This window comes from Octopus bimaculoides, chromosome 2, assembly GCF_001194135.2.
Source record: "Octopus bimaculoides isolate UCB-OBI-ISO-001 chromosome 2, ASM119413v2, whole genome shotgun sequence".
Classification (NCBI taxonomy): domain Eukaryota; kingdom Metazoa; phylum Mollusca; class Cephalopoda; order Octopoda; family Octopodidae; genus Octopus; species Octopus bimaculoides.
This window is the reverse complement of record NC_068982.1, coordinates 45,376,944-45,396,768: the sequence shown is the minus strand read 5'-3', so window position 1 is coordinate 45,396,768 and position 19,825 is coordinate 45,376,944. Positions and strand designations below refer to the sequence as shown.

General features: G+C 36.2%; 1 protein-coding gene across 1 annotated transcript in view; it reads right to left on the bottom strand.

Moving 5' to 3' along the window:
* The window catches only part of LOC106869164 (complement C3), a 160,574-nt gene that overhangs the window by 78,513 nt on the left and 62,236 nt on the right, over window positions 1-19,825 (bottom strand). The window contains exons 6-12 of the mRNA XM_052976969.1: window positions 14,197-14,239; window positions 12,495-12,582; window positions 10,374-10,452; window positions 8,139-8,309; window positions 7,042-7,149; window positions 5,208-5,273; window positions 2,052-2,237 (exon numbers count right to left, since the gene is read on the bottom strand). Of these exons, the coding sequence (XP_052832929.1) occupies window positions 2,052-2,237; window positions 5,208-5,273; window positions 7,042-7,149; window positions 8,139-8,309; window positions 10,374-10,452; window positions 12,495-12,582; window positions 14,197-14,239 (741 nt within the window). The remainder of the gene's footprint in view (window positions 1-2,051; window positions 2,238-5,207; window positions 5,274-7,041; window positions 7,150-8,138; window positions 8,310-10,373; window positions 10,453-12,494; window positions 12,583-14,196; window positions 14,240-19,825) is intronic.

Genomic DNA, 19,825 nt, shown 5'->3' with positions numbered 1-19,825 from the left:
TGGTGGTGATGATGATGGTGGTGGTGGTAGTGATGGTGGTAGTGATGGTAGTGGTGGTGATGGTGGTGGTGGTAGTGATGGTAGTGGTGATGGTGGTGATGGTGGTGGTGGTGGTAGTGATGGTAGTGGTGATGGTGGTGGTGGTGGTGGCAGCGACCATCCATTACTCACTCTTACCACCAATCATTTCTACAATAATTCATCATGCACACTTCCTCTCTTGCCAGCAAAAGATATCAACTGCCATTAGCATTTTTCTTCCATTATTCAACTCTGTAATAAATATCACTCTCATCACATTCTGCCATTATTGTCTCTCCCAGTTATCTCTGCATGTTTATCTCTACGTGTCTTCATATTGACACAGCTTGACAATGATGTTTGCTTGTGTCCCCCTTCAAAGTATGATGACCAGCAAAATAAAGCACCTGCCCCACCAATTTCAATAGTGCATATTCATGAAAAAAAAATGTCATGAGAGCATTAAAGCTTATGGGAGACCCTACTTCACATATGGGACCCAGAATGATGTTTTAAAGTCATTTTTGGGGAAGGAAAAATTGCACCATATATACCATCAAATATGGTACTCTTTTACTCTTTTACTTGTTTCAGTCATTTGATTGTGACCATGCTGGAGCACCACCTTTAGTCAAGCAAATTCACCCTGGGACTTAGTCTTTGTAAGCCTAGTACTTATTCTATCGATCTCTTTTGCCGAACCGCTAAGTTACGAGGACAGAAACACACCAGCATTGGTTGTCAAGCAATGCTATAGGGACAAACATAGACACACAAACACACACACACACACATATATATATACATATATACGACGGGCTTCTTTCAGATTCCGTCTACCAAATCCACTCACAAGGCTTTGGTTGGTCCAAGGCTATAGTAGAAGACACTTGCCCAAGATGCCACGTAGTGGGACTGAACCTGGAACCATGTGGTTGGTAAGCAAGCTACTTACCACACAGCCATGCCCACGCTAATGAAAAAGCAATTAAGGGATGTCATCAAGAATGGAATATACCATCAAAAGGGGCATTCTGCTATTGAATTTAGCCCTAAGAAGTCGTGTCCAACACATACTAGCATGGAATGAGTGGATGTGAAAAAGATAAATTAATGTAAAAATGATTATATCTGACATTATCAAACAATATATTTGGAAACTCGTATCAACTTGCTCTCTACATGGAACTCACACAGATGAGGTCAGTTTTGGTGTAGTTTTTACAGCTGAATGCCCTTCCAAATGTCAACCACTTTACAGTGTGGACTGGGTGTTTTTTAAGTGGCACCAGCTCTGGTGGGGTCACTAAGTGACTTTGCATGACAAAGAGTCTTTGAGAGGGCTGGGTACATTGGAGGAGGTGATATTTTGTCAGATGATGAAAAATTAGAATTGTGACAGAGAGGCAGAAACAGATGTCTTGCTGTAGAGAAGGTCCATGGTTACCCAACCGGAGAAAGGGAGAGAGAGAGAGGGGAAGAGAGGGAGAGAAATAGAATGAGAATTAACAAGAATTAAAGCAGAAACAGTTACTTAGAGAGTGGGAGCTGAACTACTTAAATATCATCCCATTTTGGGGTAAAAAATTATTTTAGATGGAGTGCATAATATACACATCTTGGGTTATTTACCATCTCAATTTGAAGGGTAAGTTTGAGTGAACTTAAATATCTAAACATATAGCTCTTAAGTCTAGAGAGATACATAAACTTAATATATATATATTGTCGGAAATGGTACATTGAGTAAATGTCTTCTACTATAACCACAGAGTAGACTAATATCTTGTGAATGGAATTTTCTACATGAAAACTATTCAGAGGTCCACTCTGTATGTATGTGATTGTGTACATGCATGCATGTATATGTGTGTGTACGTGTGTGTGTGTATACATATATATGCCTTCTATAATTAGACAGTAATTATATATACATGTCAGTGTAAATGCAAGTGTATACAAATACTCAAAAGGATGTATAGTTAAAAAAAAGAGTGGGGTCAAAGGAGTTAAAGCCATGTGAGTTTTACCTTATATGGACAAATGTCATATACATTAAGGTTTATAGATGCTGTAATTATCCTTTCGTTCTGAAAATAATAGACTAAAAATTTGGCTGTAGGGATCATGTGTCTTATGATGTTCACCTCAAAGTTCCAAACTTTCTGACCGCTTGATTTTTTATCCAATAGCAAAATTTTCCCTTTAGAAATAATCTGCAAAAATTAAAAATAAATAACAGAGGTTAGTTTATAATTCTGCAAGATATTTGATGCTATATGCATGCAGAAATAATTAAATTGTCAGTCCTCATATGCACATATGCATAAATATAGACACATGCATATACTTGCGCATACTCTTATATAAATGCCACCTGGCCAGCAAGGGAATCCCAGTCGATGAAAAAACTCAAGGCAACAAGGAAGCTTTTACATAGTCATTCAATTTGCTAGAAATGGCAGTGAAATCTCCTTCAAATCATATGCTGCTAACTTTATTTTTAAAAAACGACACATTGAATGATGTAATTCTAGATAAACTCATCATCATCATCGTCATCATCATTTAACGTCCGCTTTCTATGCTGGCATGGGTTGGACAGTTTGACTGAAAACTGGTAAGCTAGGGAGCTGCACCAATCTCATTTGGCATGGATTCTTTAGCTGGATGCCCTTCCTAATACCAACCACTCCAAGAGCGTAGTGGGTGCTTTTTACATGCCACTAGCATGGGTACCAGTTATGCAGCACTGGCATCGGCCATGACTATGATCTCACTTGCATTGACAGATCTTCTCAAGCACAATATAACGCCAAAGATCTCAGTCACTTGTCACTGCCTCTGTGAGACCTAACAGTTGAATGATACTTTTTACTCACCACTGGCACAGGTGCCAGTTACACAACACTGGCATCAGCCATGACTATGATTTCACATGGTTTGATGGGTCTTCCCAAGCACAGTATATTGCCCAATGTTCCAGGGTGCTTTTTACATGCCAGTGACGCAACACTAGCACCGGCCATGACTGTGATGTCACTTAGCTTGACAGGTCTTCTCAAGCACAGCATACACCAAAGGTCAGCCTAATTTTTTTTTTTAAATTAGTTTTATCACATCTATTCAATCAGGAATGCCCTAGAGTTACTCAACATTAGCAACAACAACAACAACAACAACTCTCGATGTTAAAAGGGCGTCTTTCCCTCTCCATTGATTTCCAAAACTTCCCACTGCATAGAGATTTCTGCAGACATCTTAGCCTCGTATCATGCCTACACAAATTTGGACTTAGCATTCTGTGACTACATTTGATGGTAACCAATGGATCTTTTTCCCACAAAAGTTCTTCATAAAAATATTAAAAAACACATGCTCCATCTTTACAAGAGATTTTCTTTTTCCAGAAAACAGATGATATTTAAGCAGTTTGATGCTATCATCATCATTATCATCACTGTCAACACCACTGCTGTTGTCATTGTCGTCATCGTTGTCATATTAATATCCAGGTTTCCATGCTTACATAGACTGGACTGAATATTGGAAATGAATGATGCCAATTGTATGACAGTAACATTCATTTATGACTATCAAGACAAAACACAAACATACATAAACCTGCACTTACACACACATATATATATCTTAACATTACAAGTACAACAAGGAGATATTTCTGCTTTACCCTATTAAATGCTGTTGACTGATATAAATTGATCAAAGCCTGACTAAAACTAGGTTTTTATCTGCCGCATTTCTGAACAGACAGAGATTATCATGTATAATTCTGCAGAAACACTACATGTCTGAGACAGACTTTTGGGTTTTCCATTTTTTGGCAACATATTTTCATGGCAGCAGGTGATTAAAGTACCAAAAAAAAAACAATAGGTTTTAACTGTATAAAGATTCTAAAGAAGGAAGCAAGAGAGTAATTACCATGTTGTTTGAAGGCTATAAATAATATGGTCATCATTATTATAAACACCATCATTGTCAACACAACTTACAAATAGATAAGAGTTGAAAGAAAATTTGTGTATTTCAACATACAAGGACTGAAGTATATATTAACATAAACCAAACCTGCATGCTTCAGCACATAAGGTGGAGTGTGAGTCAAAGTATGAAGTATAACAGATCTATTTCAACTGATCTTAACAACCAGTTTTGCACTGGATATAAGCTAACCAGATATTATATATCAAAATAGTTGAGTAACATCACATGCTCTTCAGTGATGGCTGATATGGAAAAAATATTTGTATCTCAATGACAAGCCATCTGTGCTTGTTCTTCTACCATACTCTAGTCTCTCAACATCTTGCATAGAATCATTGCCCTTCGCTCTCTCAAGGAGGTTTTTCCCTTCTTTTCCTTTCCCCTTTTTTTTTGCTTTTGTTCCCCTTTCTTCTCATTCCTTTCTTTTATTGCCTAGCAAGTTAATTTGGTAACCTCACTTGTACCTGTAGAGTGGTTGGCATTCGGAAAGAAATCCAACCAAAGGAACCATACCAAAGCTGGCATTAGAGCTCAACACATCCTTACACCTTGCAGAATCCTGTCAAACCATCCAATTCATGCCAGCATAGAAAATGGCAAGACAGAGGAGGAAGAAGAAAAACCAAGCTTGTGTGCTTCGACATGCAAGACAAGGTGTATATAAATTAAATTAAACCAAACCCATGAGCTTCAATACAAAAGGATGAACCATTTATCAACATAAACTAAACTTGTTTGTTTCAACACATAAAAATAGAAGCATATAACAACATAAGCTAAAGCTATGTGTTCCATCATCCTATCAAAGACAAAAAATAGAATTCCTTGTCAAATTCTAGCATATACCATTAAAATATTGCAGAAAAAAGAATAGAAACGTATTTAATGTGCTGTAGAATTATCTGCATAGAATTCTAGTTCAGCCAAAGATTAGAATAAAATATCTAACTTGTTAATTAATTAATTTGAAATATTAGATAGATGGATTGTTTCATTGAAGGATTTCAGAAACAAAAATCTCTGCAGCAGTATATTTTAAAGAAAAAGAAAATTTTACTGATAACAATTGGGAGTGACTAATACCCTAAAAGTTTGTGCCCCAGCATGGTCTCAGACTGATGACTGAAACTAATATAAGAATAAAGTATAAAAAAATAAAGTTTTAGTATTTTTCTTACCATATAATAAAGCGTCCTCACAGATGTATCTGTTGGTTGTGCAGTGATTCTCACTTTCATTCCAGCCTGTACAAAATATGAAATTAGAGATAAATTTCTAAGTCAGCAAAGGAATTTTTTAACTGAAAAAGTACTGTTTATTTAAAAAAAAGAAAATATCTACAAATAAACTTAAATGGAAGGACATTTCTTAACTGTGTTACTAATAGGTGATTGTTAATAACACTTCAGTAACTGTTGCTGTTGTTGGCACTCCGTCGCTTACGATGACGAGGGTTCCAGTCGATCCGATCAACGGAACAGCCTGCTCATGAAATTAACATGCAAGTAGCTGAGCACTCCACAGACATGTGTACCCTTAACGTAGTTCTCGGGGATATTCAGTGTGACACGGTGTGACAAGGCTGACCCTTTGAATTACAGGCACAACAAAAACAGGAAGTAAGAGTGAGAGAAAGTTGTGGTGAAAGAGTACAGCAGGGTTCGCCACCATCCCCTGCCGGAGCCTCGTGGAGCTTTTAGGTGTTTTTGCTCAATAAACACTCATAACGCCTGGTCTGGGAATCGAAACTGCGATCCTATGACCGCGAGTCCGCTGCCCTAACCACTGTGCCATTATGCCTCCACGACTTCAGTAACATTATAATGTTCAAAGATATTTGACAAAGCAGCTTAACAAATATAGTAAAATTGTTATTGCAAAACTGTTGCTTCGCTTACAACCAAATCAGCTAAGACTGAACAGACCTTGGGCAAGTGTTTTCCACTTATAGTAGAACAAGCAATGCTTTGTGAGGGACAGAATGCGCGCGCGTGTGCGCACGCACAAGCATGTATTATTTATAACAAAACAGAAAAGTGGAATTTTTTGCAATTATTTATTCTGCATTACACATGTTTCATTTGCTAATAGGAATTACAAACTTTTACATGTTAGATAGACATGTAATAAGTTTCCTATGAAGAATTCTTCAGACAGAAGAAAGAATTTCAATATGTAATATGTATTTTGACAAACATACTGCAGCATCTGTGACCACATATTGTATTGTAATAATAGAAGAAGCAGATGAGCTTCAAGAGGAAACAGCTGGAATTTACCCTAACTACCTATATATAATATGTATGTATTTATGTAGGTATATATGTATGTGTGTGTGTCTTTGAGTTTGTGTATGTCAGCCCAAAGCACTTGACATGTGGTGTTGGTTTGTTTACATCCTCATAACTCAGCAGTTCAGCAAAAGAGACCAACAGAACAAGTAACAAACTTTAAATATAGGCGTAGGAGTGGCTGTGTGGTAAGTAGCTTGCTTACGAACCACATGGTTCCGGGTTCAGTCCCACTGCGTGGCACCTTGGGTAAGTGTCTTCTACTATAGCCTGGGGCCGACCAAAGTCTTGTGAGTGGATTTGGTAGACAGAAACTGAAAGAAGCCCGTCGTATGTATGTATATATATATATATGTATGTGCATGTGTATGTTTGTCCCCCAACATTGCTTGACAACCGATGCTGATGTGTTTACGTCCCCGTAACTTAGCGGTTCGGCAAAAGAGACCGATAGAATAAATACTAGGCTTCCAAAGAATAAGTCCTGGGGTTGATTTGCACGACTAAAGGTGGTGCTCCAGCATGGTCACAGTCAAAGGACTGAATCAAGTAAAAGGTAACTTGTTATTGCAATAGAATTCTTAAATAAGTTTTCCTACTGAAACATTAGATTCGCTTTATCAGGGATTGACCAGGTCACACCAGAACTACATGGTAGCAACAACAATTTTCTAAAAGAAAATAATCATCAATTAATCATCAGTTGAAAATATTTACTTACTGTTAAAACTTCTTTTTCGCTTAGAGTTAATGCAATTGAAACATTCCCATTTTCTTGATTGCTTAATAAATCTTCAAAATATTTGTTTTCATTGGCATCTTGTAACTCCTAAAAATAGAAATTTACTTACAAATCAGTGCTTAAATAGTTCTACAACAAAACTCTCAGATCTGAATACATAGGATCAAGGCGGCGAGCTGGCAGAAACATTAGCACGCCGAGCGAAATGCTTAGCAGTATTTCGTCTACCGCTACGTTCTGAGTTCAAATTCCGCCGAGGTCGACTTTGCCTTTCATCCTTTCGGGGTCGATAAATTAAGTACCAGTTACGCACTGGGGTCGATGTAATCGACTTAATCCCTTTGTCTGTCCTTGTTTGTCCCCTCTATGTTTAGCCCCTTGTGGGCAATAATGAAATATGAATACATAGGATCAGAATATGTAGTCATGTGAAATAGGATCTTGACACATCTTTAGCACCTTATCTCCCATCCCCTCTTCACCTCTCTCTCCCTCTCCTCTCTCTCTCTCTTTCTCTCTCTCTCTCATATTTTCCATCTGAGACCTTTGGCAATATGCTGTGCTTGAGAAGACCCATCGAGCCAAATGTAATAGTAGTTGTGACAGATGCTGGCATCATGCCACTGGCATCTGTGCTGGTGTCACACAACTGGCATCTGTGCTGGTGTCACACAACTGGCATCTGTGCTGGTGGCATGCAAAAGCACCCATTACACTCTTGGACAGGTTGGTATTAGGAAGGGCATCCAGCCATAGAAACCATGCCGAATCAGACTGGAGTCTGGCGCAGCAATCAGCTTATCAGCCCTGGTGAAACCGTCCAACCCATGCCAGCATGGACAATGAACATTAAATGATGATGATGATGATGATGATGATGATGATGATGATGATCAAAATCTCAAAGTGACAAGATAATGTTTGATTAGTTTGAAACAATATGAATTAATAAGTATTACATTTAACAGAATAATCTGAACACTATGGGGTTAAGGGAAAGAAAGATGAAATGGAGATGCTTGTTTAAACAGTAATTAAATATTATTTTGTGAATATATTTTTTATGTAATACTTACTTTGTATTTGGGATCACTTTCTTTTACACTGACAAAAGTTGCTGTGTTATCAGTTTTATATTCTGTCACTCTTGTGTTGCTTTCAATAACTCGAACTTTAACATGGAACATGTGAAGATTTGCAGGTTTCTCCATCAATCTTATACTGAAATTGCTCTTACCATTTTCTAACTTTAATGAAATCATAAATAGAAAATCTAAATATTAGGTTTAAATTTTTATATAAAAATGTAATAAGAACAGATGTTGTTACCTTGATAAGAAAATAAGAATGTAACAGGTGGCAAAGGTTGAATTAAGGTAAATATAATATAATTTTAGGAGACATTTACCTTATCCAATTCATTTCACTTTAAAACAAAGTTTGTATCATAGAAGCAGGAGCAGTCTCTGGTTGGTTTGTATCAAAAGGTTAACAATGAATTGAATATGTATCTAAGGTTTTAGGATAGGTACACAGTATTCTGGCTTGTTGAAAGAGGTAGCAAAAAAGGTTTTTAGCAAGAAGGCCATCCAGATTTTTCACTTTGGATTCACATAGCCAAAGGTCCAGTGAACCTTGTCAGTGTTAATTCTCCAACCCACAATTCTACTTAAAATACAAAGGACAAGTTCTACAACAAAACTCTCAAAGTTAACACAGAGGTTCCCTATTAAAAAAGGTTACTACTACATCAACCCCCAGAATGGGTGCAACTTCAGTGTCAGAATGAGCACCAGCCACAAACTTTTAGCCATGCTATGCAGTCAGAGAGGGTTGATAATGAATTCCATGAGCAATCTGGAGTGCAAGTAAGTATCCATCAAGACTTGATTCTCAATACCTTCCTACTTATTATAATTCTGAAGATCATAACAGTGGGTTTTAAGACAAGTTGCTTATGGGAACTCATATATGCAAAAAGGTTTTCTAAAAGCATTGTAGCCAGAAATACAAGATGACCATAAAATTTGAATACATCGGATCAGAATACGTGGTCATGTGATCACTGCTGTACTACTCTGACTCTGTACGTTGTTTGGCAGCATTCAATTTGAATTTTTGATGTATAACAATCAAATTAAGTGCGCATGTGTAAACTTTGTGTTTTCGGTGTGTATTATAGTTTCATAATTATGCATTTTCCAGCGACAAGCCACAGATGGTTAATTAGTCAATTGATTTACTAATTAATTGATTTATTTGATCATCAATGGTGAAATTCATTGGTATAGGGTTAACAGAGATTTTTATTCATTTAAGTGTCCTACAGGCAACGTACAATGTAACAATATCTTTTTTGTGGTTTGGGTTTTGACTGCCCTTTCTAGCCTGTAAGGAATCCACATGATGGTGTCCTCTCCATGTATAAACTCTTATATACTAACTATATTATATAAATATATATATATATAAAATCATCATCACTGTTGTGCTTCTCTTGTTCACTTGCAAAGAAGAACACAGTTATACTCCAGATAGATTTATTATCTGTCTCCCAAACAGTATATAACAGGAAAGACAAAGGCAAAAAGAGAAACGCCCCTCTACCAGCTCTGCTTATATAGCAGTAAGCCATTAGAACATTCTGGAGAGTTCTACAACTTTCCATTCAATTCTATTGGACAGATTCGCATGCCAGCAATTTCTATTGGACAGATTTAGATGCTAGCAATCTCCACAACAATCACTTAGTATCCATTTTCTGTACTAGCATGGGTAGTACGATTTAACAGTATCTGGCAAGCTGCAGGGTTACACCAAGCTCCAACGTCAACTTTGACATGGTTTCTATAGCTAGATGCCCTTTCCAATGCCTACCACCTTACAGCATATACTGGGTACTTTTTTTTTTCGTCACTGGCACTAGTAAGGTAAGACAAGAATAAAACAAGAGTAGAAGAAAACCCATTGAGGAAGTGACATCATTTCATTTTATGTGTTTGTATGCTTGTTTACATTTGCTGAGCAACAAGCAGTGCTGTTGTTTTTTCTTTTCCCCTATCATCACATCATCCACTGACTTTGCACTTACAAAGATGTATAGGGTAAGTGATCCCTTACTTATAAAACAGATAAGGATTAATGACAGGAAAGGTATCCAGCTGCAAATACAAAGTCTCAACAATATATTCATCTAATCCATGTTAATACATGAAAATCAGACACAAAAACAAACAAAGATATAAATTGTTGGGTGTAAAGTAGATGGATAAAAGCTTCAGCAAACTTAGAATAATTGTAAAACACTTTACCTGCATTGAATCAAAGTAACTTCTGCCATAACTAGCTTCCATATACACCTGGCCAACTACTGGTTTATTGTACATGTATCTGAAATATATAAAAATCATTATTTTGTACAATTTATCAACTGAAAACAGGGTGAAATTGTAAATATATAATAAATCTCTCCTGATAAAAGAGTGAACTACATTTACATTCAAAGCATATCAGCGATGTAAAATTGCATGGACTGCTACTTAGAAAGCATCTAGTCCACACTGTAAAGTGGTTGGTGTTTAGAAGGGCATCCAGCTATAAAAACCATGCCAAAACTGACCTCACCTGTGCTTGTGCCACATAAAAAGCACTCAGTCTACTCTGCTGGGTGGTTGGTGTTAGGAAGGGCATCTAGCCATAAAAACTCTGCCAAAACAGACACAGAAGTCTGGTGCAGTCTTCTGCCAGGTCAGCTCCTGTCAAACCATCCAACCCATGCCAGCTTGGAATGCAGATGTTAAATGATGATGATGAGAGTGGTTTAAGGATTAAATTAACTGAATTTTTCTCAGTCAACCAGTAATTAGCATACTGCTATATCAACAGGTGTATGTAATCATTGATAGCAATGATCCCAGTAGTTATTGGTAGATTAACTAACTCATTAGAGTTTTAGAGAAAATGCTTGTCTTTTGTCTCTTACTTGTTTCAGTCCTTGGACTGTGGCCATACTGGGGCACAGCCTTGAAGGATTTGGTCAAATAAATTGTCCTCAGTACTGATTTTTAAAGTCTAGTACTTATGGGTGGTGCATTGTGTTCTTAAGCAAACCTTTCCATTTAATATTGCTCTGCAATCACTTCAACATCTGGCTCTAACAGGTGGTACACTATGCATGCATGCAAGGAAAATGTTGATTTGGTGGTGAGAATGAGCTGATATGCAGCACAAATATTTGTTCACTATAAACAAGTCTGTGCAGGTTGTTCAACAAGAAATTGCAGGAACTATCATTTGTCTTCTATGTTAAGAGAATCCACCATATATTTATGTAATGGTGGGAAAGGAGAGGAGAATAGAGAGAATGAGAGTAAGAAAGAGAAAGTATAAAGCTAGAATGAAAAAAAAATGAGAAACAGAGATGGTCAGATATTTACAAAGTCTGGCACAAAACAGATACAATTTGACTATTAGCTGATAAACAGGCACAAAAAAAAAAAAAGAAGAGCATTAGATAGAATATTTTGTGTCACTTGTACAGAATCTCTGTTCTCTGAGTTCTAATTCTGCTTTGGTCAACTTTACATTTCATCCTTTTGAGATGCATAAAAAGTATGATCCAAGATGACAGATTGATGGAGCTGTAAAAAAAGTCAAAGCAGATGTCTGGCAGTATTTGTTTTGGCTTTCTGAGTTCAAATCTATTATCATCATCATTTAACATCCATATTCCATGTTGCCATGAGTTGGACATTTTGACTAAAAACTGGTAAGCTGGAGAGTTGTACCAGGTTCCAATCTGATTTGGCATGGTTTCTATGGCTGGATGCTCCTCCTAACTCCAACCACTCCAAGAGTGTAGTGGGTGCTTTTTACATGCCAGTTATGCAACACCAGCATCGGCCATGAATGACTACAATCTCACATGGCTTGACAGGTCTTCTCAAGCATGGTATACCACCAAAGGTCTCAATTATTTATCACTGTCTCCATGATCTATAGCCTACTTATATGACAAATTTAATGCATCATGTGATCTAACGGCACAGTAGAGCAACATGGAAACCTTTAGCAAAGACCATTCTGTTGCAAGCATTTAAGCAAGGTTTCTGATTTAACTCTAGCATTTAAACTGGCCATATCCAGTTAAAATATTCCATCTGCTTTATGTTCCAAATGGCCACACTTACGCTACAATGTCATTCTAAAACTAAACAATCACATCATCAAAATCTTGAAGCAATGAGATAATGCATGATTAATTTAAAACAATTTGAATTAATAAGTATTACATTTAACAGAATAATCTGAATGCTAAAGGGTGAAGGAACCCATCTTTCTTCCATCCCACAGGTCCGAAGGCCCAGTGAATGGCCACAGGTACCACTTCTGCTCAAGACTAGAAGATGGAAAAAGTTTAATTAATAACTTACCTTGCAGATACTGCCACATTTACAACATCAGTGTCTTCTGCAATAAGCTTTGGTTCTGTATTAATCTCAAGTTGGAACTTTGGTACAACTTAAAGTGGAAAAAAAACTAAATTATAATAAAATAACATAATTTCTGCCAACCCACTATCACTCATAAGATTTGGGTTTACTTGAGGCTGCACTCCACAGTGGGATCAAATTGAGGATTTCATAACTATAAAGTAAAGTTAGTCATGCCTGTGTTTGCTGTAGTGGCTAATATTCATAGGAAAGAGATACAATTAATGATAATCTTATCTTAGTTTAGCTTGTGCTGTTCCAAAATATCTATTGTAGGAGTAGACTGTAAATAACAGAGTCTATTCTTAAATACTCGAATCTCTTCTTGTTCTAATCATTGGACTGCGACCATACTGGGGCACTGCATTGAAGGGTTTAGTCAAAGAAATCAATCCCAGTACTCTTTTTTAAGTCTGGTATTTATTCTATCAGTAGATTTTTTTTTTTTGCCATGTTGTAAGTTATGAAAATGAAAACAAACTAACACAGGATGTCAAGTAATAGTAGGAGGAGGGAAACAAATACAAAAACACATTCCCACACACATACATACACATGCACACACACACGCACATATATACTTACACACACGTACATATATATACACACATACATATATACATATACATACACACACATGTATATGAAACACAAAGGGCTTCCACACAGTTTTCATCTGCCAGATTCACTCACAAAGTATTGGTTGACTCAAGGCTAGTAGTGGACACTTGCCAAAGGTGATGTGCAGTGGGACTCAACTCAAAACCACTTGGCCACAAAACAAACTTGTTAACCATATAACCATGTATAAATACGTAACATTTCTCAACAACAGCTCCTAAAACTCTCTAAAATATGCACAAACACAAAAATATCTCCAACATTAACAATCAGTTAATTACTGTAGGCTAGGGTGCATGAAACATTGCTTGCTTACATAAAATTCACATACTACATGTGTTTATTAAATGCTTTTTATTTCCAAGCACTGGATAATGCATTGGACTGAAAATTGCTTCATTACTACTGTTACCGATTTAGAAAATGCCATAAAAAGAGTACAGTGAAATCACCATAGGGATAGAATATTTAAAATAATTTTGAACAGAGACTTTCTTCAGAGTAAAGCTGATGGGAGGGCCATAAAAGAAAGACAATAAACTTTTACATCCTCTGAAACTCTGCAATCCTTCATTTTCCTTCTGTCAACTTCACCTTGAAAAACAACTCTGTCCACAATGTTGGATATTCCATTCCCCACAGCAATTTTTCTGTATTCTTTCTGCCACTTTTTTTCATTTAATATATTTCTTGCCAACACAGATCACCAGAAAAACAGGTGTATTGTAGCACTAGTTCATTATGAAGCATTTAATGGAAAATTCTCATATTGTGGGTCTGCTGAAGTTAACCTGGGCTGTGAAAATAGGATAAGAGTATCTTCACTGAGAGGTAACACTTTGAAACATTTTTATCTGATATTTCACACTGTATCTTATGCTTACTGTAGTTTTCTGTTACACAAATGTAGATGACATGCACATATATGAACATATGGTTGTTTAAATGCCTAATTCTAATTACTATATCTACTTATTTTAATTTAGTCACAGAATTGATGAAGGCAACAAATTATACTTACTATATTCTTGAACCATAAACGTTGAACTCTTTTCTTTAAGTAACTAAAATAGAAAATACCTTATAAATTAATAAGAAAACTAATGAATACATACATATATGTGCTAATTGTTAAAGCAATCTACTTTTTTTGCTAAATAACAGATTGATTTGTTAAGTTCTTTCATAAGCCTTGGTTTCCATGTGCATTGAGGAAGACAGCAGTGTTCTTTTTTTCCAGCTGAGAACTCTTCTATAGCAGGTCAGGGTAGATTTTGGCCCTTTTGAAAACCATTTAGAATTTAAACTGACCATATCTGGCCTGAATATTTTATACGTTTTACGTTAAAACTGGCTATTTCCGGCCTCTCACACCTACCCTGTATTGTCAACCTAAATATATACACTCACATCACTGAAATCTTGATGCTACAAGAAAATACATGATTGATTCAAAACAATATACATAAACATTACATTTGACAGAATAATCTGAGTACTGAAGGGTTAAAATGGACTACTGTATAATAAAATACCTTATATGCATTTCTCTTTCAATTATTATTAAAAAAATGTATTTATTTATTTCTAAGATACATTCCATTATTCTTTAACTCTTTTAGCATTTAGACCATCCATATCCAGTCAAAATATTCTACCTATTTTATGTTCAAACTGGCCAAAGCCCCTCACATTTACCCTACAATTTCATTCTAAAAATGAACAATCACATCATTGAAAACTCAAAGCTATGAGATAATTCACGATATCAAAATTCATTAATATCAAAACGATATTAATCTATATATATAAAACTGAGAATGTGTGTCTGTCTGTCTGTGTGCATCACTAAAACTCAAGAAGTACCCAACCAATTTCATTCAGATTTTACACATGCACTACTTAGGATCCATGAAGTGGTCATTGGCCAAAAAAATTTTCAACTAAGTTACGGGAACATAAACACACCAGCATTGGTTGTCAAGCGATGTTGGAGAGACAAACACACAAACACACACACACACATATATATATATATATATGATGGGCTTCTTTCAGTTTCCCATCTACCAAATCCATTCACAAGGTTTTGGTCAACCTGAGGCTATAGTAGAAGACACTTGCCCAAGGTGCCATGGCAGTGGGACTGAACATATTTATTAATTTTTTTTTTTTAGTTGCTTACTTATTACAAAGATCTTAATATTTCTAATCAGTTATAATCATGTATAGCATACAAATTACATAGAAGTATTCTAAATTTGCTACAAGTAACCTTTGTGGCATGCTTCCAGAGAATATATAAGGGTGGAAGTGTAAACTGAGGCTAGTTTAACAGAGGTAAAAGAAACAGGCTGAAAGGCAATAGATCTGTAAACTAGAGGCTGAGGTGTGTTGGTGTACAAATTTTTATCTTTTACTTGCTTAAGTCATTGGACTGCAGCCATGCTGGGACACTGCTTTGAAGGGTTTTAGTCAAATATATTAACTCCAGTACTTATTTTTACGTCTGGTACTTATTCTGTCAGTGTCTTTTGCCAAACCACTAAGTGATAGGAATGTAAACAAACCAACATCAGTTGTCAAGGAGTGGTGGTGAGAGGGGGGACAAACACACACACATAGATACACACACACATAGATACACACACACATAGATACACACACACATAGATACACACACACATAGATACACACACACATAGATACACACACACATAGATACACACACACTCACTCACACTCACATACACATACACACATATATACGCAATGGGTTTCTTTCAGTTTTTGCTGATCAAATCCACTCACAAGAGTTTCATCAGCCAGGAACTATAGTAGAAGATACTTGCCCAAGGTTAATATGCAGTGGGACAATCAACTACATGTTTTTCTTGAATATTCACATGTGCAGGAGCCAAACTGTTCTTAATATAGGTTTATTTTTCTTTTGCGAGTGTCACACAAGCTTAGTAGTAAGTCACCAACTGTCCAGAGCTGAAGCATTGGCTGACCCAGAAGGAAAGGATTAGTCTTTTAACACAATGTTTAGTATTTCATGTTTGTGAAATTTGCCAGAGGACATTATGAGAGATCATCAGACCTAGCATTTGTAGTAACTTGTTTTTTAGTTTTATTTGTGTGTAGACTACATGATAGTTTCTCAGATATCAGGATAACTCTAACTACTGGTCCCTTCTAACCTCCATCATCCCTATGCTAACCACAATACCCAATCCTTTCCTCTTAGAAATGTCACCTCTCTGGAATTTTTGTTCCATCATTAAATTAAAAACCTTTTACGGTAAACATAATCACATTCAGTTATATTAGTCTTTGAGGTGCAGTGAAGATCATAGGCACAGCTCTCCTTCCTCTTCATGTAACCATAGTAACTTTATAGAAAAACACATCATGTATATTCTATTTGGAGTAGATGAATCCAAAATTCTTTTTATTATAAGTGGCTCTGTTTTTATGTAAGCTATTAATCACTTCCTTGGTGTTAAGTGGGGTTTTTTTTTAAATTCTAATAAATCAACTATTTTGCATAAAGCATCATACATAAAAATATTTAATGAAAAGGAAAATGAAAGAATTTTTAATTTTGTGACCAATCTGATTAACTCAAATCAAATAAAAATACAGTTCAATTATTCTTAGAATGTGTTCTGTTGACTTAATAAAATATGTTAATTTCACTTAGTTTCAACAAGTTCATTTCAAACATCAACTTAAAATTTGCAAGTGTTAAAATATTTTAAATAAGGTAGTTACTTCAAGCATGAAACCTCTATCTTCCCTCTTAAAATTTTGTTCATAGTCAAAATATTCTGATCTGAACCTTTCTTCTAGCTCTGAGGGAGTGTTCAGGAAATACAGAACCTCATTTACATTGTGGTAAAAATTCATAAAAAGCTGTGATGAAAAGCTGAAATAAGATACTCTTGCCACCCAGCGTCAATATTCCTGAAGAGATTACTAAGGACTTACCTCCTACACATATTAGATACTGAAACCATCTCCCGCTCGCACCCAACAATATTTCTCATCATCTAGGAAGTACTCATATTTCACTAATTCTGAGAATTGTAAAATATTACTACTTCCACGCTTTCAAATGTTTTAGATGGTAATTTCAAGTTCAAATAGTTAAAGTGATCTACATTTTTTTCTTCTTTTTCTAGTGCTCCAGCATGGCCACAGTCAAAAGACTGAAACAAGTAAAAGAGTAAAAGAGTAACAGATTGATCCATTAAGTTCTCTAATAAGCCCTGCTTTTATATTCTTTTCTACTCTAGGCACAAGGCCTGAAATTTTGTTGGGAGGAAAGGGTCAGTCGATTAGATCGACCTCAGTATGCAACTGGTACTTAATTTATCGACCCCGAAAAGATAAAAGCAAAGTCGACCTCGGCAGAATTTGAACTCAGAATGTAAAGACTGACGAAATACTGCTAAGCATTTCATCCGGTATCCTAACATTTCTGCCAGCTCGTCACCTTCTTTGCTTTTATATTCAATGACAAAGTATTTCAGTTGAGTTAGAACTCATTTACACATTCACAGTTTTCATTTCCCCTCCAGCTGTGAATTGACAGAGTTGTTAGAGTGGTGAATAGAATGCCTTGTGCTATTTATTCTGGCTGTCTGCGCTCTGAGTTCAAATCCTGCTGCCATCAACTTTGCCTTTTATTCTTTCAGGAACAGTAAAAACAAAACAAACTAGTGCAGTGTATTGTCAGAACTATTAGAGAGTTAGCCAAGATGCCCTGTGGTAGCTGTTTCAGTTTCTTGCATTCCAACAACAACACCTGAGACAACACTGATGACAAGCTGTATCAGCCTCATTAGCAGTCTTTCCCTTGGATGAACACACGTGGAATGGAGATAGGAGACTTGCATATATGAGCAACTTCCCAGTTTCCCTGAGAAAGCATTGCTAGACCTGCACATACATGTCCAAATAGATGACCAGCCTGACTGATGGAGAATTTGATAAGTGAACTAACACATTTGCAGCAGATCAGGGTAGAATTTTCTTGCAATTGAAGCAAGGAAAATAAAGATTTTATTTCTTAAGTTACCTACAAATTAGTTTCAAATTTTGGCACAAGGCCAGCAATTTCAGGGGAGGGGGTAAGTCTATTACATCAACCCCCACTGTTTGGTTTGCACTTATTTTATCAACCCTGAAAACTTGAAAGGCACAGTTGACACCGGTGGAACTTGAACTCAGAATGTAAGGACAGACAAAATGCTGCTAAGTATTTTGACCATCATGCTAATGATTCTGTCAGCTCACCATCTTCAAGTTACCAAGAAATTAGTAAATGCATAAGATGTTTTTGTAATCAATGTTAAATCTCTGAACGAGGTATTAACAGTAACAGCACGACAAGGTGAAGTATATTTGCCACTTAAATGTCGCTGACCCTTAAGGGTGGATGTTACTGTTGCTTTTAGCCCCAAGAGAACATCTCCTCCAGCTGGCATTGCAGATCAAGATGGGAAGGATAACTTCCCTTTGCAAATACATTCAGGACACAGATGTGTGTCGATAGCCAGCTGGAGGAGATGTTCTCCTGGGGCTAAAAGCAACAGTAACATCCACCCTTAGGGGTCAGCCACATTTAAGTGGCAAATATATGTTTTTGTAATGTTATTATTATTGTTCGTAACCATAGAGAAAAGTACATCATGAAATTCTTTTTTTTAGATTACAAGAACATCATCATCATTTAACATCCATTAAATGATAATGATGATGATGATGATGATGATGATGATGATGATGATTATGATGTTGATGATGAGAGGTGGCATTTCTAAGAAGAAAGGATTGGGTATTGTGGTTAGCATAGGGATGATGGAGATTAGAAAGGACCAGTAATTAAAGTTATGAAACATCGTCTTTCTTCTGCTAGCACCCACCTACTCTCCCTATCTTGCAACTCTCATCAGACTTCCTCTCTGCTCTGAGGGAGTGTAGAGGAAATACATTTTCTCACTCTTTTTATAGCAGAGTTCATGAAAACTTTAATGTAAAGGTGAAATAAGATCTCCATGTAACTCAGTATTAATGTTCCAAAAAAGATTTGAGAGAATTTAGAAAAATATTTCCCACATATTTCCTTATCATATTAAGGAAATACTCATGTTTTCTTAACAGTATAGTCAGTGAACTGTGAAGTAACACCTTTTCTGTATAATATAATAATTTATATCATCCCTTTTGTATAATATAATTTATGTCACCACTTAATTATAATACAATATTTATATAATAAAACCTAATAGTATTGCTGTGTGATAAGATTGCTTCCCGACCATATAGTTCCAGGTTCAGTTCCACTGCATGTCACTTTGAGCAAGTGTCTTCCACTGTAGCCTCAGGCCGACCAAAGCCTTGTGAGTGGATTTGGTAGATGGAAACTGAAAGAAGCCCATTGTAATATATGTACATATATCTATATATGTGTGTGTCTTTGGGTTTGTGTTTGTCCCCCTCCACTGTTTGACAACCAGTGTTGGTGTGCTTAGACCCCTGTAACTTAGCAGTTCAGTAAAAGGGTTCGATAGAATAAGTACCAGGCTTTAAAAAAAGAAAAAAACAAAAATAAGTTCTGGGGTCGATTCATTTGCCTAAGG